At 45.8% G+C, this 21990-nt stretch overlaps 1 protein-coding gene across 5 annotated transcripts in view; it reads left to right on the top strand.

Moving 5' to 3' along the window:
- Nucleotides 1–21990, top strand: part of USP54 (ubiquitin specific peptidase 54) — a 282921-nt gene that overhangs the window by 222543 nt on the left and 38388 nt on the right. For all 5 annotated transcript variants that reach the window (XM_063961329.1, XM_063961328.1, XM_063961326.1 and 2 more), the window contains 10 exons: nucleotides 7470–7583; nucleotides 8857–8939; nucleotides 9421–9526; nucleotides 9695–9841; nucleotides 10683–10832; nucleotides 11064–11232; nucleotides 12621–12791; nucleotides 18170–18301; nucleotides 18425–18802; nucleotides 20301–20535. In XM_063961329.1, the coding sequence (XP_063817399.1) occupies nucleotides 7470–7583; nucleotides 8857–8939; nucleotides 9421–9526; nucleotides 9695–9841; nucleotides 10683–10832; nucleotides 11064–11232; nucleotides 12621–12791; nucleotides 18170–18301; nucleotides 18425–18802; nucleotides 20301–20535 (1685 nt within the window). The remainder of the gene's footprint in view (nucleotides 1–7469; nucleotides 7584–8856; nucleotides 8940–9420; nucleotides 9527–9694; nucleotides 9842–10682; nucleotides 10833–11063; nucleotides 11233–12620; nucleotides 12792–18169; nucleotides 18302–18424; nucleotides 18803–20300; nucleotides 20536–21990) is intronic.

Genomic DNA, 21990 nt, shown 5'->3' with positions numbered 1-21990 from the left:
CAGGCCTGCCACAGCCAAAATGTGTAAATGCCCATTCCACAAGGAAGGTGGGCTCATCTTGGGCGGCTGCCCGAGGGGTCTCGGCTTTACAACTTTGCCGAGCTGATACTTGGTCAGGGGCACACCCTGACTGAGGAGGACCTGGAGTTCTCTCATTCGGTGCTGCAGAGTCATCCGCACTCTCCCGCCCGTTTGGGAGCTTTGGTATAATCCCCATGGTCCTGACGGAGTCCCCAGCATCCACTTAGGACGTCAGAGAAAATAAGAATTTACTTACCGATAATTCTATTTCTCGTAGTCCATAGTGGATGCTGGGCGCCCATCCCAAGTGCGGATTGTCTGCAATACTTGTACATAGTTATTGTTACAAAAATCGGGTTATTATTGTTGTGAGCCATCTTTTCAGATGCTCCGCTGTTATCATGCTGTTAACTGGGTTCAGATCACAGGTTGTACAGTGTGATTGGTGTGGCTGGTATGAGTCTTACCCGGGATTCAAAATCCTTCCTTATTGTGTACGCTCGTCCGGGCACAGTATCCTAACTGAGGCTTGGAGGAGGGTCATAGGGGGAGGAGCCAGTGCACACCACCTGATCCTAAAGCTTTTACTTTTGTGCCCTGTCTCCTGCGGAGCCGCTAAACCCCATGGTCCTGACGGAGTCCCCAGCATCCACTACGGACTACGAGAAATAGAATTATCGGTAAGTAAATTCTTATTTTTTAGGTTGTAATTACCTGGTCTCAGATGTTCAATTTTTGATGGACTGTTTTGAATATGAATATTCACTTTGTGATTCCCACACCAGCTGCCCCTGAAGTTAAGTTATAGCAAGTCCGATTAAGACAGTCTTACAGTACATCTGAGACAGTTGGTTAGCTGCTGAAGATAAGCAATTTGTAATAGTTGCAATCTTGGAGTTTCAGTTTTCTGCTCCTCCTTTACACAGTACATTATTTTTTCTTGAGGGAATTATTAATAGCTCACATATTAACATATACTTTGAAAAGTCTTCCAAAACGTCTCCTTTGTTATACTTGCAAAGAGAGCAAACTGAGGGAATGGTAGGGTGTGTTCGGCAATAGCTTGAAATTTGTGAACACCTGTTTAATAAAGTATTCTTTTTAACTACACAGAATTTCTCTAGCATCCATAAGGGATATTGGGAAGACTTAGTACAATGGGTTTTAGATGGGGTCCAAAGGAACTATGCCCCCTCCCACAGGCAGTTTAGAAAAAAGTGCCCTCAGGAGAGGGTACACACTCTGCAAGCTCCAGAGAGTTTTCTTCAATTCCTTTTAAAATTTTATTCTTTTCGGTATGCTGTTTGGGCAACAGCATACCTGCACTGGGGGGGGTGGGGGGGGGCGGGCGGTCACCGGCCTTGGGAGGTATCAGAGCCGCTCCCCGCTGCAGGACGGTGGTCCTGCAGCGGGGAACGGCTCTGATACCTCCCAAGGCCGGTGACCCCCCCCCAACTCCCACGGTGCAGGTTTGTTTGTTCAGCGGGTTCATGGTTTGTTTGTTCAGCGGGGCACTTCGCCTTAGCTGTCGCAATTGCATCACGCCGCACACCCCTAACATATGCCTGAAGGTGACATCTGTGGTGAGTACAAACCGGTTCACAGTGTGGCTGAACACGGGTGCGGTATACAGGACCCTCCTGGGGGGGACCCGCTAGAGCCCCCCGTGTAAACTTGCTCGGAATAGCTTAAAATAGCACCTGTGTGATATTTTTAAGCAGAATAGGAGACTTTGCCAGTATAAAAATCACTGTAGTTCTGGCACCATTGGGGGGGGGGGGGGGGAGCGGAGCTACCTCAGAGCGGGACCAGAGGCATTTTGGCACCTTCCTCTGCTTAATGCAGCAGCAGCAAGCACACATAGCTCTTCCTGACTCACAAGACACGCTGGAAAACTGGCACAGGGTGTAGCAAAAGGGGGAGAGCCGCTATTGTACACAATCTGTGTCCTATACAGGGGAGAAATCATTAGTGTTTCACTGTGTTAAAGTTAGCTGACAACTTCACTGGGGCTGTACAGCAGGGGTGTGCTGGTGTCTCTCACTGTGTGTCTCCTCTCACAGTAAGGGCAGGCTTGATCAGTATTGTCTGTGTATGTGTAGCTAATTGTGATTACTGTAAACATGGGTAAACACAAGCTATGCAGTGTCTGCCACACCAGATTCTCTCCCTTATTATCTGATTCTGTTTTATGTGAACAATGCAGCCAGTCTTCACAACTCGGTGAGGGGGCTGGAGAAGAGGGTTCAGAGCCCGCCTGGTTAGGGGCTCTTAAGACTATGATGTCTGATATGTTATCACAACTCACTGCTAATGTTCCGAAAACTCAGCTACTAGAACAGGTTGTTGCAGATTTAGCTGCTAGGGCATATGTTACACCGCCCCCTCCTCTTTAGCTCAGGGGTAAATTTACTAAGATAGGAGTTCTATTTAAGATGGGATGTTGCCCATAGCAACCAATCAGATTCTACTTCTCATTTATCTAGCACTTTCTAGAAGATAATACCTGGAATCTGATTGGTTGTTATAGGCAACATACTATCTTAAATAGAACTCCCATTTTAGTAAATTTACCCCCAAGTGTCAAAAAGATTTTTGCACACTTTCTCATTTGCTCCTGAAGGTAGGAAATTCTGGGAAGAACCCCTGGGGGTTGACGTATCAGTCTCTCCACTGTCTAAAAAGGCGGTGCTGCCTGCCCCGGGCTCCTTTACCATAAAGGACCCTGGGGACAAAAAAATTGAGACTACACTAAAGTCTATCTATACGGCAGCTGGTGTATCGCAGAGGCCGGTCATAGCTGGTTGCTGGATGACCCATGCCATTCACACGTGGGCTTCTCAAATTCAGGAGGGCCTCTCCGGGGATATTCCTCTGGTCACTACGGTGACTCTCCTGAAGCACATTCAGGACACTGCACGTGTCCTGTGTGACTCACTCGAGGAGATGGGCAATATTAATGCTAGGACTTCTGCCATGGCAGTGTCGGAGTGCAGGGCTTTGTGGTTGCGTCAGTGGATAGCAGACACAGAATCCAAGTGCAGTGTGGAGTCCCTCCCCTTTTCTGGGGAATGGCTCTTTGGGGTTGAGTTGGATACGTGGATTTCCAAAGTCACTGCTGGGAAATCCACGTTTCTCCCCTTTGTGGCCCCGCCGGATAGGCGTTCCTACCCGGGGCCATCTGTTCAGTCCTTTTGGTCTAACAGATTTCGATTTAGGGACAGAGGTGCCTCCAATGCGAATAGAGGCACCAGATGTATGTCAAAAAGACCTGCAACCTCCAGTTATCAGGTATAGAACACCAGTTCTGCTTCCACGAAGTCCTCAGCATGACGGTGCCCACCCACTCCGAGGAGATCTCGAGGTGGGTGCTCAACTGCGTCACTTCAGCCGTATCTGGGAAAGCTCCTACCAGGATACCTGGGTAAGGGACTTCATTTCTCAGGGCTACAAGCTGGAGTTCAGTGGTGCTCCTCCCCAATGATTTTTCAAATCAAGCTTGCCAGCTTTGGAGGATACGCAAGTTACGTTGCAACAGGCCATCCGAAAGTTGGTCCAGTCCCACGTCATTTTTCCAGTACCAATACCACAGTGGTTCTCAACCGCGGCCCTCAAGTACCCCCAACAGTTCATGTTTTCCAGGTCTCCTCACAGGATTGCAAGTGAAATAATTTGCTCCACCTGTGGGTCTTTTAAAATGTGTCAGTGAGTAATGAATACACCTGTTCAACTGCTCGTGACCTTGAAAACATGAACTGTTGGGGGTACTTGAGGACCGAGGTTGAGAACCACTGCAATACCACAACGAGGCAAGGGTTATTACTCCAACCTGTTTGTGGTACCAAAGCCGGATGGCTCTGTAAGGCCCATTTTGAATCTAAAGTCTCTGAACCCTTACCTAAAGGTTTTCAAGTTCAAAATGGAATCCCTGAGGGCAGTGAGTGCGGGCCTGGAAGAACAGGAATTCCTGGTTTCCTTTGATAACAAGGACGCCTACCTTCATATTCCAATTTGGCCACCTTATCAGGCTTATCTGAGGTTTGCCCTCCTGGATGATCACTACCCTTTGGCCTGTCCACGGCTCCAAGGGTATTCACAGAGGTGATGGCGGAGATGATGTTCCAACTCCGGGTCCAGGGGGTCAATGTTGTCACTTACCTGGACGATCTTCTGATAAAAGTTCCCTGGATCTTGCTTTTATTGCTCCATATCGACCACACTATCCAACTTCTGTCACGCAATGGGTGGATTCTGAGTCTACAGAAGTCCCACCTCGAACCGACTCAGCGGCTCCTGTTCTTGGGGATGTTACTGGATATGGTGGCCCAGAAGGTGTTCCTCCCAGAGTACAAATCGAGAACACTTCAGGAGATGGTCCGCATTGGTGCTCCGACCTGCTCAAGTGTCCATCCATCTTTGCATCAGATTGTTGGTGAAGATGGTTGCCTCATACGAGGCGATCCAATATGGGAAGTTCCATGCCAGAACATTTCAACTGGATCTCCTGAGCAAGTGGTCCGGATCACATCTACAGATGCACCGGATGATTCGGCAGTCACCTCAGGCCAGGATTTCCCTCCTGTGGTGGTTTCAGTCCTTTAATCTCCTGGAAGGCCGGGGTTTCGGGATTCAGGATTGGAACTTCCTCACGACGTATGCGAGTGTGCGAGGATGGGGAGCTGTCACCCAGAGGGCGCAGTTCCAGGGCAGGTGGTCAGCCCACGAAGCCCTCCTTCCGATCAACATTATGGAACTTTAGGCGATCTACAATGCTCTTCTTCAGGCCTCTCCTCTGCTCACAGATCACGAGATCCAAGTTCAGTCAGACAACGCCACTGCGGTGGCTTACATCAGTCGGTAAGGATGGACAAAAAGCAGAGCCTGTATGCGAGAGGTGTCAAAGATACTCCTCTGGGCAGAAAGAAATGCAAGATCAATGTCGGCAATCTTCATTCCGGGTGTGGACAACTGGGAAGCGGACTTCCTGAGTCATCACGATCTCCACCCGGGGGAGTGGGGACTCCACCATCAGGTGTTCCAGCAGATAATCCACAGATAGACATGATGGCTTCTCAACTCAACAAGAAGCCTCACTGGTATTGCTAATGAACCAGGGACCCTCAGGCGAGGGCAGTGGATGCACTGACATCGCCTTGACCTTACCGGCTGGTCTACCCGTTTCCTCCGATTCCGTTGCTCCCTAGGGTGCTCAAGCGAATCAGAAATCAAGGAGTCCGGGCAATTCTGATTGCCCTGGATTCGCCTCGGAGGGCGTGGTACGCGTATCTTCTGGGCATATCCGTCAAAGACCCTTGGCCTCTACCACTAAGAAGCGATCTTCTGCAACAGGAACCGTTCGTCAACCCGGACTTAAGGCGACTTCGTTTGACGGCATGGAGGTTGAACGAACACACTAGCTCACAAGGGCCTTTCCAAAAAGGTTATTGCTACCATGGTTCAGGCCAGGAAACCTGTGACGTCAAAACACTATCATCGTATCTGGAGAGGATATGTCTCTTGATGTGAGGAACGCACGTATCTGCCTGCAGAATTCCACTTGGGATGTTTCTCACGTTTCCTGCAGGCTGGTGTGGATAAGTGCTTACGTCTGGGTTCCATTAAGGTCCAGATTTCAGCGCTCTTAATTTTCTTACAGAAGAAATTGGCAGTGTTGCCAGAAGTTCAGACCTTCTTGCAAGGGGTACTCCATATACAACCTCCTTTTGTGCTGCCTACGGCACCCTGGGATTTGAATGTGGTGTTGGATTTTCTACAGTCCTCCTGGTTTGAACCTCTGACGACGGTAGAAGACAAGTACCTCACGTAGAAGACGGTGATGTTACTGGCCCTGGCTTATGCTAGACGTGTCTCAGAATTTGGGGCCTTTTTGTGTAAAACTCCATACTTGGTCTTTTACGAAGACAGAGCGGAGCTCCAGACTAGGCAGCAGTTCCTGCCGAAGGTAGTCTCAGCATTCCACTTGAATCAACCTATTGTGGTTCCGTCAAGTTTTGGCACTTCTGTTCCTCCGGAGACATTGGATGGTGTGTGAGCCTTGAAGATCTATGTCAGGTGAACGGCTCGGGTCAGAAAGATGGATTCCTTGTTCGTGCTCTATGATGCGCAGTAAAAGGGTTATCCTGCTTCGAAGCAGTCCATTGCTCGTTAGCAAAGGCTTACTATCCAACAGGTCTATGTGTCGGCAGCCTTACCTGTTCCTAAGTCTCTGAAGGCCCACTCTACAAGATCGGTGGGCTCTTCCTGGACGGCTGCCCGTGGAGTTTCGGCCTTGCAACTATGCCGAGCTGCTACCTGGTTGGGGAAGAACACTTTTGTGAAGTTCTACAAGTTTGAAACCCTGGCCAAAGAGGATTTCCAGTTTGGGCAGGCGGTGCTGCAGTATTCTCCACACTGGAAGCTTTGGAATGTCCCCATCGTACTAAGTCTCCCCAATATCCCTTATGGGTGCTAGAGAAAATAGGATTTTCATTATCTACTAGTAAATCCTTTTCTCGTAGTCCATAAGGGATATTGGGCGCCCGCCTCAGTGCGTTGACTTTTCTGCAGGTTGTCTATTATGTGTTTTCCTGTTCAGCTGTTGCTGTTATTGTTACCAGCCGTTGCTGGTTGTTGTATGTTAGTAGTGTGCTGGTATATAAATCTCACCACTCCTTGTTGTTATATTCCTTTTCTCATATAAGTCCTTCGGGTACTGTTTTACCTATAACTGCCTGTGGGAGGGGGCATAGAGGGGAGGAGCCAGCACACCCAGTGAATAAATTTTAAAGTGCAATGGCTCCTTTGGACACCGTCTATACCCCATCGTACCAAGTCTCCCCAATATCCCTTATGGACTACGAGAAAAGGGTTTACCGGTAGGTAATTAAAATTATGATCTCTTTTCTCTTTACTTGTCAGATGTAGCAGTGTTACTGCTTAAGTGCCCCTTAAAATGGGGGACATTTAAACAGGACTGCATTTGAGAAACGTTCTAACACTTGTCATGCATGAATTTAGGAGTCTGGCTCATATAAAAAAGGGCGGTCAAGTTACTAAAGTTAGCTAATGCATCAGACCCCCCCCCCCAAAAAAAAAAAAAATATATATACTTCTAAATAAAATAAAAATGTTTGTAGTATTTGAAATCGCTATTTAGAACACAATGATACAGACCAAAACTGACAGTTTTTGCAGCCCATATTATATAAGCTGTATGGCCAAGAAACAGAGGAAGCTGAGTAGCCTTTAACAATCCAAACTAACATCATAAGCTTATGTTACAATATCAAAACTATTGTAGCAGTGTACTCATCTGTACGATCACAATAATAAATTGACTAAACTTAATACTTTGTAATTTTGGTTTAATTTCTTTGGCCAAGAGATCAATGGTCCGTGTAAGTAAAAAGTCTGTACATCACTTTTAACTCCGTTAATTTCATATACAGGAAAATCTTTTAATCCGCCTCCACATTCACATCGCAGATGAGTCCAAAGAAGATATCTGCACTGCTCAGCACTGTATTTCTCATCAGAAGTTTGCAATGACCTTGTTTGAACAGGTACTTCTCACTTTGTAATGTGCATCCATGAATAGGGCAGAGACATTGGGGGTAATTCCAAGTTGATCGCAGCAGGAATTCTGTTAGCAACTGGGCAAAACCATGTGCACTGCAGGGGAGGCAGATATAACATGTGCAGAGAGAGTTAGATTTGGGTGTGGTGTGTTCAATCTGCAATCTAATTTGCAGTGTAAAAATAAAGCAGCCAGTATTTACCCTGCACAGAAATAAAATAACCCACCCAAATCTAACTCTCTGCAAATGTTATATCTGCCACACCTGCAGTGCACATGGTTTTGCCCAACTGCTAAAAAATTTCCTGCTGCGATCAACTTGGAATTACCCCCATTGTTCCACCTTGTTTTTTGTTAATACTCATTTACTACTGGTATGTCTGTAAAGCTGAATGTATTATACCTGTAATATACAGTAACTGTGAGCAAATCAGATCTGTTAACGTATTGCTATATGTATTTCCAATATATTGACAACAGATCTTGTTGGGTGAGTGCCCCTCTGTCACAGTATTGGTATGTAGTAGTGCTGCATTTATTTGGTGTAACCAGACACATGTCCACTTTGAGGATAACATACTTTAAATGTCCTTGTTAGAAATTTTGGGGCATAGTTACCAAACCTTTGAGAGCGATAAAGTACCATTACCTTTGAGAGCGATAGTGTATAAAATGACCATTATATAAACACAATCTCTGCTCGCACCTGGGACACAGTGCACGAGTTGAAGTTGGGGCTACCACTTTCACACAGATGACAACCTGGATTGTCAACCTTTACACCGGACTCGGGTCTTCCAGCATTCAGTAGGCACCTGGAAATATGTATTATCCAAGTTCTACTGTACCCTGCAGATCAATTTCTTTTAGCCGTGACCCAGGTCACACTTTTCAGACATAAGCCGGGTCGTGGACCCGGGTTGCGAGTTCCGGGAAAAACCCTGATAGCGAGAAGGGTCATGGACCCGGGTAGATCCTTTCAGACGTAGGCCGGACCCAGGTCAATGCGCATTCACGTGCAAAAACCTGGGCTTTAGGCTTATGTCTGAAAGGGGTATTAGGAGCCGATTTGGTTAGTTCTTCTAATTCTCTCAAATTTATCTCTCTAAAAAGCTTAGTAAGTAGACCTCTTTATCCTTTATTTTAGATAGTTTATGGTCTATAGTATGAAAGGTCTCGTGTATGAATAATATCCTATAACCTGCAGCAAGACTCATTGTCATCTGTATAATGTAATATTGTTTTATCTGCTATTACAGTGTGTTTGTACCAGCTGTGGGGCCACATCAGACCCTCTACCTTTTATTCAGATGGTGCATTATATATCAACTACTGCCCTCTGGTAAGCTGGTAAACCTATTATAAATGTAACCGTGTGAGATGCAGTATTTTTGGGTGCCCACCAGTACATTCGTCAGTAGTGTATCCATGTGATGTTAGTTTGGCATCCAATGCATATATAATATACCATGCATTGTATTGTCCAGAAATGGATTTCTTTCCCATTCTTATCCATTCCAAATAGTGTTTTTGTTGATGCCCATCCTACGTGGATTCTCTATTCGTGCCTATGAGCATTTCAATGTGGATCGTTAGAGCTTTTGGGGGCAGCTATTTAATGTTTGTTAGTCTACCTACAGGATTTTCTGTCCTCTTCAGCTGAGCTTGTAACAAGTGTATTGGAGGTGATAAATCTGCCAGTGTGGTTGAAATAAAAAAACATGTGATTCTCATGAGCTGAATTTGACTAGAGCCGGTATTGCATTCCTTGATATTTAATGGCTTTAATTGCTCTTTCATTTCTTTCTTATTAAAAACTCTAGCAACCAGGCAATATGTATGTTGGAAAGACGAGAAAAGCCGACCCCTGATATGTTTGGGGAATTGCTGCAAAAGGCTAGTACGATGGGAGACCTGAGAAACTGTCCAGTGAGTAGACTGAATAGTATCTACATTCCTCTTGTAGAACACACATGTTGTTACATTCCGATGGAAGATGGAACAGTGTATTTGCGTAGTGTATTTCTGTTTTATTTAGTGACATTTTTAGGTACCGTGCTCCATAATTGTAATGTAACCGAAACATTGAATTTCCAGAGCAATTGTGGTGAGAAAATCCGAATCCGCCGAGTTCTAATGAACGCGCCCCAGATAATCACCATAGGACTGGTGTGGGACTCTGATCATTCAGACCTGGCTGAGGATGTCATTCACAGTCTTGGAACATGCCTGAAGCTTGGGGATGTGAGTATATCTCAGCACTGAGCTCTTGAATTGGCAGGTTTAAGAACCATAGTGCCTGACACACCTTAATTCCTGCAGTTGATTCTAGACCACAACAAAAACAGACAAATACTACCACTTGCAAATTTATATACTGTGTCTCAATCCATATGTATTACAAACATCCATTTATTTGAGACTGTATATATAGCGGTAAGTTTCGTGACCATGTAAAGACCACAGGGCCATAGATTACTAAATTTTATACAGGTCACAGAAATAGAGGTGCTTTTTATTTTACAGGTTTCTAAGTGGACATAAAGTTGTATGACTTGTGTTTTTACAGGTTGAGTATCCCATATCCAAATATTCCGAAATACAGAATATTCCAAAATACGGACTTTTTTGAGTGGGAGCGAGATAGTGAAACCTTTGTTTTCTGATGGCTCAATGTACACAAACTTTGTTTAATACACAGTTATTAAAAATATTTTATTATATGATCTTCAGGTTGTGTGTATAAGGTGTATATGAAATATAAATGCATTCTGTGCTTAGATTTAGGTCCCATCGCCATGATATCTCATTATGGTATGCAATTATTCCAAAATACAGAAAAATCTAATGTCCAAAATACTTCTGGTCCCAAGCATTTTGGATAAGGGATACTCAACCTGTACTTGTAAATTTATTTATTTATTAACAGTTTCTTATATAGCGCAGCAAATTCCGTTGCGCTTTACAATGGGAAATAACAATTATATAACAAAACTGGGTAATAACAAACAGTCATGTGTAGATTTGATGTATTCAACAGGTTAATATTTTATCCAGTTTTGCCAACAAGACCCTTTCTCTTCAGTTATTTTATAGGGTTACAGATGACCGAGCAAAGTATTCTGAACTTTATCTGGTGGGAATGATCTGTTACTATGGCAAGCATTACTCCACCTTCTTCTTTCAAACCAAAATACGCAAGTGGATGTATTTTGATGATGCCCATGTAAAAGAGGTAACAAACAGAAAACTCAAAAAGAGCCATGCTTTCTTACATTTGATTTTGTGTATTTTACAGTTGCTTTGGAATGAATTATTATTATTTATTTAGCAAATTACTATTACTTACTTTTATATGAATTAAGGAACAAGCGCACCGAAACCAAAATTTGATTTATGATCCGTGTAAACCCTACTGTTTGCCTCAACCCAGATTGTGATGATTTTTTTTGTGTGTGTGTTTTAGATTGGTCCAAAATGGAAAGACGTAGTAACAAAGTGTATAAAGGGCCACTATCAGCCATTGCTCCTCCTGTATGCTGATCCCAGAGGTACCCCAGTGTCTGTACCAGATGTCCTGTCTCAGATGGACATTCGGCAGTACAGCAGAACTTGCTATGATAGTGAGGACTCTGGTAAGTAGACCAGTCTCTGCAGTGTTCCCGATTAGTATCTTGCTTTGTGGCACTGATTTGTTGTTTTCCAGGGCAAAGTGTAAGGGTGCGTACACACTATGCAATATCTCATATGATCTGGCTAATCTTTGCCGATTCGTGCGATATTGTATATTGTGTATGCTTGATACAGGATACGATGTGCGCTCCCGCTGGTCGTATCCTGCATCCCACATCAGACTGAGTTCAGTTGACCGTTTTATATTTCATATCTGATCTGTAAATTATTAATGATCAGTTGATTTTGCTGATATTATTACTATGACATATTGACATATATTTATATTTGCCGAAAATGCTGTACCAATTTTATTCCACTAACTTACTGTTCCCGACTTAAAACCTAAACTTAAATTATGATTGCCGCTTTTTATCATCAACACAGACGTTGAAATTGTAACATTGGGGGTAATTCAGAGTTGATCGCAGCAGCAAATTTGTTAGCAGTTGGGCAAAACCATGGCCCTCATTCCGAGTTGATCACTAGCTGCTTTCGTTCGCAGCGCAGCGATCAGGCTAAAAATCGGCACTTACGCGTGACGTACTTTCACAAAAGCCGATGCAGTTTTATACAAGCTCTAGCGACGCTTTTCAATCGCACTGCTGGCCGCAGAGTGGGTGTTTCAGGGTGGTAACTGACCGTTTTCGGGGAGTGTGTGTAAAAACGCAGGCGTGTCAGATAAAAACGCAGGAGTGGCTGTGGAAATGTAGGCGTGGCTGGGCGAACGCAGGGCCAGTTCGTGACGTCAAAACAGGAACTAAATAGTCTGAAGTGATCGCAAGCTAGGAGTAGGTCTCGAGCTACTCAGAAACTGCACAATCTTTTTTTGTAGCAGCGCTGCGATCCTTTCGTTCGCACTTCTGCTAAGCTCAGATACACTCCCAGAGGGCGGCTGCTTAGCGTTTGCACGACTGCTAAAAGCAGCTAGCGAGCGAACAACTCGGAACGAGGGCCTAAGTGCATTGCAGGGGGAGCAGATATAACATTTACAGAGAGAGTTAGATTTGGGTGGGTTATATTGTTTCTGTGCGGGGTAAATACTGGTTGCTTTATTTTTACACTGCAATTTAGATTTCAGTTTGCACACACCCCACCCAAATCTAACTCTCTCTGCACATGTTACATCTGCCTCCCCTGCAGTGCACATGGTTTTGCCTAACTGCTAACAAATTTGCTGCTGCGATCAACTCTGAATTAGGCCCATTGTGTAAGTAACTGTTAAAGGTCATAATCGTTTAGTGGTTTGTTATTTCATCCATTACACTTTGTTATTAATGCTGACTTTTTTTGAGTAACTGTACATTGTTTCTCACAGTTTTAATGTTAATTACATGCTGTTGTCCATCAGGCAGGGAGCCGTCTATCTCCAGTGACACCAGGACAGACTCCTCCACAGACAGCTATCACTACAAACATTCACATCATGAATCTGTGGTCAGTCACTTCTCCTCTGACTCACAAGGCACTGTCATCTACAACCTGGAAAACGACGCAGCATCACAGAGCAGTAGAGATACAGGTACCAGAGTTTTCACTATGATCCCAGTGTATGTGAATGGACGCAGATCTCTCAGACATCCCTTTTCATCCACTAAAAAGGAATTTTTATTAAGCAGCTAAAAAAGGGTGGAGCAACAGAATGTGACTGAAGGGGAGATCAATCAAAAGTTCTAAAGAGGACATGCGCAGAAGTTGCCCATAACCAATCAAATTTTCTCTTGCGTCCTAGAGGATGCTGGGGACTCCAAAAGGACCATGGGGTATAGACGAGATCCGCAGGAGACATGGGCACACTAAAAAGACTTCAACTGGGTGTGAACTGGCTCCTCCCTCTATGCCCCTCCCCCAGACCTCAGTTAGACTCTGTGCCCAGGAGTGACTGGACACTCACAGGGGAGCTCTCCTGAGTTTCTCTGGAAAAGACTTTGTTAGGTTTTTTATTTTCAGGGAGACCTGCTGGCTACAGGCTCCCTGCATCGAGGGACTGAGGGGAGAGAAGTCAGACCTACTTCTTCTTAGTTAAGGGCTCTGCTTCTTAGGCTACTGGACACCATTAACTCCAGAGGGTTCGATCACTTGGTTCGCCTAGCTGCTTGTTCCCAGAGCCGCGCCGTCACCCCCCTCACAGAAGCCAGAAGAATGATTCCGGGTGAGTATTAGAAGATCAGAAGGCGTCAGATGGCAGAAGACTTCAGTAACGGTACAGCGCAGCGGTAGCGCTTCGCTCCATGCTCCCACACACTTCACCAACGGCACTTACAGGGTGCAGGGCGCTGGGGGGGAGCACCCTGGGCAGCAGTTACTGGGGTAAAATTTAGCTGGCAGAAGGCATATTCGGTGCCCGGGCACCGTATAAGATACCCCCGCCAGGATAAAAATGTCAAATTTTAGCAGGACTACAGCGCATCGGGAAGGGGCGGGGCTTAGCCGCACAGCTCACCAGCGCCATTTTCTCTCTCTCCACAGCCGCTTCAGAGACGCTGGCCCGGACCTCCAAGCTCCTTTCAAGTAAAAGGGAGCAAAACGGGGGGGGGGGGGCACATGCTATTTGGTGCTTTTTGATTATTATATGGCAGCACTAACAACATATATTCTTGCTTTGTAGCATATGGGCGCTGGGGTGTGAGCTGGCATACTTCCTCTGTGTTTCTCTCTCCAGGCTTCCCTGTGGGTCTGTCCCCGTGATTTGGCCAGTGTGAGTGTAGGTGTGTCGGTACTACGTGTCAACATGTCTGAGGCTGAGGGTTCCTCCCCGGAGGAAGTTACTGGGGGCGCAGAAAAGGATTTGGGAAACAGCAGTCGGCACAGCCGACTGCTGATTGGGTGAATATGTTTATTACACTGAATGCAAATGTGGCTTTATTAAGACACAAACATGGAGAAAATCCATGGAGGATGCTTTGTCTTAGGTACAGACCCCCTCGGGGTCACAGAAACGTTCATTTACCCAGATGGTAGATACAGATACCGACACGGACTCTGATTCCGATGTCGATTTCAATGAGGCTACTTTACGCCCAAAGGTAGTTAGGAGTATTCAGTACATGATTGTGGCTATTAAAGATGTTTTACATATCTCTGAGGAACCTGCCGTTCCAAACACAAGGGTTTGCTTATTTAAAGGGAAAAAGCCTGAGTCCTCCCCCGCCTCTACCAAGTCCACCGCATGACGCTGGGGCTCCCCTGTGGGAGTCCGTGCCGGTGGGGGGCCGTCTCCGGTTCTTCAGTCAGGTCTGGTTTCAATCGGCCCTGGATCCTTGGGTTTTAGACATAGTGTCCCAAGGGTACAAGCTGGAGTTTCAGGAGATGCCCCCCCCCCTCCCCCGCCGCTTTTTCAAGTCGGCCCTTCCAGTTTCTCTTCCGGAAAGAGTAGTGGTAAATGCTGCGATACAAAAGCTGTGTTAACAGAGGGTCGTTGTGCCGGTTCCCCCGTCCCAACGGGGGTAAGGGTTCTATTCGATGGAATCTCTTCGAGCTGTGATTTCCAGTTTAGAAGGGGGAGATTTTATGGCGTCAGTCGACATAAAGGATGCCTACTTACACGTCCCGATATATCCTCCTCATCAGGCCTTCCTGAGATTTGCGGTGCAGGATTGTCATTACCAATTTCAGACGTTGCCGTTTGGGCTTTCCACGGCCCCGAGGGTTTTCACCAAGGTTATGGCAGAAATGATGGTACTCCTTCGCAAGCAAGGGGTCACAATTATCCCGTACTTGGACGATCTCCTGATAAAGGCGAGATCAAAAGAACAATTGCTAAGACATGTGGAACTCTCCCTGTGGGTTCTGTGACATCACGGTTGGATTCTAAATTTGCCAAAGTCTCAGTTGATTCCGACAACTCGGCTGCCCTTCCTGGGCATGATCCTAGACACGGAGCTACAGAGAGTGTTTGTTTCTTTCGGAGGACAAAGCTCTGGAAATACAGACCATGGTCAAGGAGCTTCTGAGACCGATAAGAGTGTCGATTCATCAATGCACTCGAGTGCTAGGGAAGATGGTTGCGGCTTACAAAGCCATTCCGTTTGGCAGGTTTCATCCCCGTCCCGTTCAGTGGGATCTGCTGAACAAATGGTCCGGGTCTCACCTGCACATGCACCGGAAAATAAGTCTATCTTCCAGGGCCAGGATTTCTCTCCTGTGGTGGCTGCAAGGCTCTCACCTTCTAGAAGGACGTCGATTCGGAATCCAGGACTGGGTCCTGCTGACCACAGATGCAAGTCTCCGAGGCTGGGGCGCAGTCACGCAGGGAAGAAGTTTCCAGGGAAAATGGTCAAGCCAGGAATCTTGTCTCCACTTAAATGTTCTCGAGTTAAGAGCCATTTACAACGGCCTCCTGCAAGCGAAGAACCTTCTTCAGGGTCTCCCTGTCCTGATCCAGTCGGACAACATAACAGCGGTGGTGTACGTAAACCGCCAAGGCGGAACAAGGAGCAGGGCGGCAATGGCGGAAGCCACAAGAATTCTCCACTGGGCGCAACAGCACATGAGCTCTGTCAGCAGTCTTCCTCCCGGGCGTGGACAACTGGGAAGCAGACTTCCTCAGCAGACACGATCTCCATCCAGGAGAGTGGGCTCTTCATCAAGAGGTATTTGCAGAAGTGACAAGGCGTTGGGGAATTCCTCTGATAGACATGATGGCGTCTCGCCTCAACAAGAAGCTTCTGAAGTATTGTTCCAGGTTGAGGGACCCCCAAGCCTGGGCGGTGGACGCCCTGGTAACTCCGTGGGTGCTTCAGTCGGTGTATGTGTTCCCTCCGCTTCCTCTCATTCCAAAGGTGTTGAGGATCATAAGATGAACAAGGGTTCAGGCTATACTCGTCGCTCCAGATTGGCCACGGAGGGCCTGGTATCCGGATCTTCAGGAGTTACTAGTGGAAGATCCCTGTCCGCTTCCTCTAAGAGAGGACCTGTTAATGCAGGGGCCCTGCGTGTTTCTGGACTTACCGCGGCTGCGTTTGACGGCGTGGAAGTTGAACGCCAAATCCTAGCTCGGAAAGGGTATTCCTGGGGAGGTCATCCCCACTCTCCTTAAGGCTAGGAAGGAGGTCACGGCAAAACATTATCACCGTATTTGGAGAAAATATGTGTCATGGTGTGAAACCAAAACTGCTCCTGCGGAGGAGTTTCACTTGGGTCGTTTCCTCCATTTTTTGCAGGCAGGCGTGGATGCAGGCCTGAAATTGGGTTCCATCAAGGTTCAGATTTCGGCTTTATCTATTTTCTTTCAAAAAGAATTGGCCGGCCTTCCTGAAGTTCAGACTTTCGTGAAGGGAGTGCTGCATATCCATCCTCCATTTGTGCTACCCGTGGCACCGTGGGATCTCGAAGTGTTGTTGCAGTTTCTTATGTCTCACTGGTTTGAACCTTTGCGTAAGGTTGAGTTAAAGTTTCTCACTTGGAAAGTGGTCATGGCTTTGGCGTCTGCCAGACGAGTGTCAGAATTGGCGGCTTTGTCTCACTAGAGCCCATATTTGATTTTTCATGTGGATAGAGCGGAATTGAGGACTCGTCCACAATTTCTGCCGAAGGTGGTTTCTTCGTTTCACATAAATCCTTTCCTCGAAATGTCCGTCTCTCCTGGACACAGTTCCTATAACTGAGGTCTGGGGGAGGGGCATAGAGGGAGGAGCCAGTTCACACCCAGTTGAAGTCTTTTTAGTGTGCCCATGTCTCCGGATCCCGTCTATACCCCATGGTCCTTTTGGAGTCCCCAGCATCCTCTACGGACTAGGAGAAAAGGATTTACCGGTAGGTATTAAATCCTATTTTAGGTATCATTTTATAGAGTGCAGTAAATAGCTAGAATGCTATATGCAACTGCTCCACTTGTCCTGTTTACAATGTTAGGTAAATCTCTCTTCCTGTCATTTACTGAGAATAATAGTGCAGGGGAGTTATCTTCTAAGGATGTGTCCACATACAACTATTATCAGATTGTTTCAAATAGCATGTGTAGTGTGCCACCAGCGTCTAAACACTAATCCTGAGTACCTAATACACTGTAAGCGAACCAAGAGGCGGATATGAGGGAAAAGTACACAATCTAGGATAAACCAATTCCTTTGATACAAAATAACTAACCCTAAGTACCTAATAAAATACATGTGAACCAAGATGAAAAATTGAGGGAAAAGTATGTAGTCCTTTAAAAGGCAAAAGCCAGGCCCGATACAATAGATTGTTATGCATTATTTGCGACTTTATACTAATTCCTTTGTAACATACCAACTAATACGAAGTACCTAGGGCCTGATTCCAATGTTTATGGAATTACACAGCCTCAGGGAAGCAAATAAAATGAAAATGCAGCAGAAGGCGTCTGTAGAAGATGGACACCTCCTGCATACATCTGTGAGATCAGAGTGCTGCATCATTGGATCACCATTTCAACCACCAGATGCGACTCACGATGGTAGCAGACTGTGGTCAGTCTGGCCATAGGATCCGGGTCTAGGAAGTCTGCATCTGGCAATGCAGATCCCGAGCCCGGCACCCCTTACAGAACAGTGCCGGTTGCTATCCCCCAAGCGGCGCAGCATGTCAATCATTCTGTGGCTGGCTGTGTGGTGGGGGCTGGTAGTCCTTTTCTGCACATGCGCAGACCCACAAACATCGGATTTGTACATAAACCTCATCCTTTTTTCCTTTGTATAATAAACAAATTTAGTTAGCATCAATCTATTACCAGTCATTGCAGTGCATGTTATCTAATGAACAGGCAGCTCCTCACATTAGAAATTGCAACATGTGAGAAGTTCCCTGTGTGGAGGAAACAAAAGTGTTACTGCTTTAAGCTTTCAAGTTCTCCATGATTTATGTCTATAACGAGCTATTATGCTGCTCTCAAGGTTTTTCCCTTATGCATTTTCTTCTGGTCTACTCCCTTATGTACAGGACACCTGACCGATAGTGAGTGTAGTCAGCGACACTTTACCAGGAAGGGTCCCTTAACTGACCGGAAGCGAAGTTCCAGTCGTCCTCGGAGAAAAGGAGACGAATCTCAATCTTCAGGTTATCATAGTGAAGGTCTGACCTGCAGTGTTTTCATTGCTCCTACCTGAAATCCCTTTTTTGTTTTTCCTTTCATTCATTCATTTGATTTTCTATTTCATTGTTACTTTCTGTTTAACTGGTTGTTTGTTGTATTAGGGGAAACGTTAAAGGAGAAGCAAGCTCCAAGAGCCGGTCTGAAGCTGTCCAGCAGCTCCAGCAGATTGAGAGACTTTAAAGCGACTGTTAGCAATATGATTCATAGCAGACCATCGCAGGCGTCACAAACCACGCAAAGCTTACATCACGTTGGAAGTGCCGTAGAGCAAGCAGAGATCAAACCACCTTCTAGCTTAGCCGTACGACCCAGGGACTGGGAGATGGAAAATGGAAACGATGCAAAATCTGGGGTATCTAATAGGTATCGGCCGACCTGGCGGCCTACACGTGAGCCATTAAATGTTGATAGCATCTTCAGAACAGAAAAGCGGAAAAACACAGGATATAGTCCACTTAGTCCCTTCTCAGAAGACTCTGGTAAGGATTCTATGTTTTTTAAATCTTAACAGTTCAGATGATCTGCATTGGTGGTCATATAGGGGATGCAGTTACATTGCCGGAAGTCGGGATCCCGGCGGTCAGGATACAGGCGCCGGAATCCCGACACCTAACAGTGCCAACACATACAATCCCGACCATCATGGTCTGTTCCCACTCGTGGGTGTCCACAACATACATAGTGGGAATAGAACCTGCGGCGAACCACTGAGCCCGCAAGGGGCTCCGTTGCGCTCGCCCCTCCCCTTCAGCCGGCGGCATTCTCACGGCAGGAATCCCGGCATAAGGATGCTGACCGCCGGTCTCCCAGCCCCAACTCGTCATATAGTGTTGCTCTGTGCTTGGTGTAATAGGTGGGCACATGCTATCTTGCCGTAAAAATCAGGTTATTTGCTTTTCTTCCTGACTCTCTAAATTCATCATAATGTTATGTATAATACACATTTTGTATTGCTGTAATCTGGAGAAAACGCTATTATATATTATAAAAGTTAGTTTATTTACATTTTTGGCCTGGATTTCTTTGTTATGCCCATAAAATCCTTTACTCCCCTGTGCATGTAAAATTCTGCATGGTAGACTATGGGGTCTATTCAATACCTGTCACATCCTCTCTGACGGAGAAGATCCAACAGTTCAGTATTCAATTCAGTATCCGTTTTTGACATGCTAATTCAACTTTTTTTAAAGTTGATTTGGCATAGTCGAAAAAGGGACAAAAACCTGTTGAAAACACCCGCAAATTTGACAAAGTACATGTAACGGCGACAAATTCTCTGATGCACGTACTTTTCGACAGTGTAATTTTTTTCGACAGTCGGAAAATGACACTGTCATTGAATAGGTTGAATGCAAATTCGACCTATTTCTGTCGAAAAGTGACTGTTTTTCCGACTGTCGGAAAAACTGTCACGACTTGAATAGACCCCTATGACATTTATTACTGGTAAAATAAACATATGTAGTTCAAATGACATTTAGTCTGGTTAACATTAAGTAAGCTATATAGTATTACAGTCAAGTTAATGTGTTAAACTTATCTATTGCTTGTTTGGCTACTGAACATTTTACGTACCTGCCCTACATCTCGGTTCTTGAATTGTTTAATATTTGGCTATTTTAAGCTGTATAAATATATCTCCCTTGTTCTAACAGAGGTCAGATATTGCTTCCCCAAACCCTCAGACAATGTAATTTGTATCTATGGAAACAAAAAGCAGTATTGCTCGTCTTGTACTGCTCTTTTGAGAAAGTAGGATACATCCACTATTCCTCATTGGTGTACAGATATAGGTTATATTCTGTTTAGCAAGAGAACCTGTGATCTGCAGATTGGATTAGCTCATATGGTACTGCGAGCACATGCACCTAGTTGCTTTAAAGGTTTCCTGCAAAGATGAAGATCTTATTTTAACATATTGAATAGAATTGTTTACTGGTGGTCACATTTCTTTCCCTACCTTTCCTCTTGTAAAAGGGAAGGAACTGTCTGTCAGTGAGCTGCGAGAAAATCCCACCCCTGATACAAAGGAGAAGCATCCTTGTGTGAAATACAGGAGCTGGGGTGTGGGGCGAGGCGCTCCGCACATGGTGGATCACCAGCAGCCTCGGCTTATTCAGAGAATGGAGTCTGGCTATGAAAGTAGTGAACGGAACAGTAACAGCCCGATCAGCATGGATTTACCTTTATCAGAAAATTGCAGTGCTTTTCGGTAATTACACTGGCTTTATAGTAACTGATGGATATAAATATATTTCTTAATATGGCTGAATAATTATTATTTATTTATTTTTTTTTTATTTTTTTTAGTGATAATAGTATAATGATACTTTTAAGAGTACACTGTTTAATTTATTCCACTTAGTAAAACATTTTTTATAAGGTGCTGAATTTTTCTGTTCATTTTTCATGTTTGTTTTCTTAACCAAAATTCACAAGAAATAGAATTTGTATGCAGTATGGCTGGTTGGAGGGGGTGTCTGGGGGTGCCGCTGAAGGAGGTCCGGAGATACTGCGAGATTTGGAGGGGCGGGTAATGCTTCTCCTCCTGGAAGTAGCTAAGCTGCTGTCCTCCCTTTGGCAGTGGCTCTGCCGGAGACTCGCACAGCAGCCAGTCACTATTGCTGCATTACGGGGAAGAAGTGGCACTCAATAAACTACATCTCCCAGTAGCCCTTAGCGCCGGAATGCTTCGGCGCTAAGGGCTGCTGGGAGCTGTAGTTTATTTAGTGCGTCTATTCCCTGTAATGTGGCGCGTTGGGACACTGGCGCAAACAATAGTGACTGGCTGGCAGAACTGACTGGCCGAATCAATGTAATAGGTTAGTGACACTGCACTGCACAGCACTGTCACCTTTTACATCCAGACATTACCCTCCGCGATATCACTCACTCTATCCGTTACATTAGCCATCTCGGGGCATTCAGGTCGGCAGCCCAGGTGCTGTGTTCCAGAGTCAGGGCCTCTGGGGATCTGGGCGTGGCTGTGGCGTGGAGGCACTTCTGTGACCTCACGCGCAGAGGAGGCTCCGGGGATCAGAGAGTATGCAGCGCTGGGAGGGCTATGAAAGCCTTCCGCTGCGGCGCTTTCATACACATCTATGCTGGTGGCCGCAGCAGCTTTTGTTCCACCTGCGCCGCGGCTAGGGAGTGGGGATTGTTGATGCCGGAGGGGGCAGGTGGACTGGCAGCAGGATTTTTTTCCCCCCCTATCTACAGTGCAGAGACTTGCTGCAGATGCAGTGGCATAATCTCCAACTGTAACTTTTTGACTAGTACAGTACCTTTTTTTATGTTCTGTACCGATTTTTGGCTCTCCAAACTTCCATTGAAAGTATAGGAAAAGGAGCGTGGCCACGCTACTGTTCACGTGGCCACGCCCCCTTTTCGAATTTGTACTGATTTTTACGTGTAACTTGTTGGAGTGTATGTTGCTATAGATGCAGTGGGCCTATTTTGAGGTGTGGACCTGGAGCTGCAGCACCATCAGCCCCATTGTTAATCCTGCTCTCTGAACACACAGCAGCCAAAGGGCAGAACCTCCCATTGGATGTAACCTGTGTGGGAGGGTGTTTCTCTCCCAATCAGCTGTGGACTGGGTGTAATACACCTGCTGCTAACCCAATGAGATTTCCTAGTCACGCCCAATGTTATACACACAGGCACA

Source organism: Pseudophryne corroboree, chromosome 3 (genome assembly GCF_028390025.1).
Source record: "Pseudophryne corroboree isolate aPseCor3 chromosome 3, aPseCor3.hap2, whole genome shotgun sequence".
In the NCBI taxonomy this organism is placed as follows: domain Eukaryota; kingdom Metazoa; phylum Chordata; class Amphibia; order Anura; family Myobatrachidae; genus Pseudophryne; species Pseudophryne corroboree.
The sequence above is the reverse complement of the archived record's forward strand: the minus strand, read 5'-3'. Positions and strand labels throughout refer to the sequence as shown.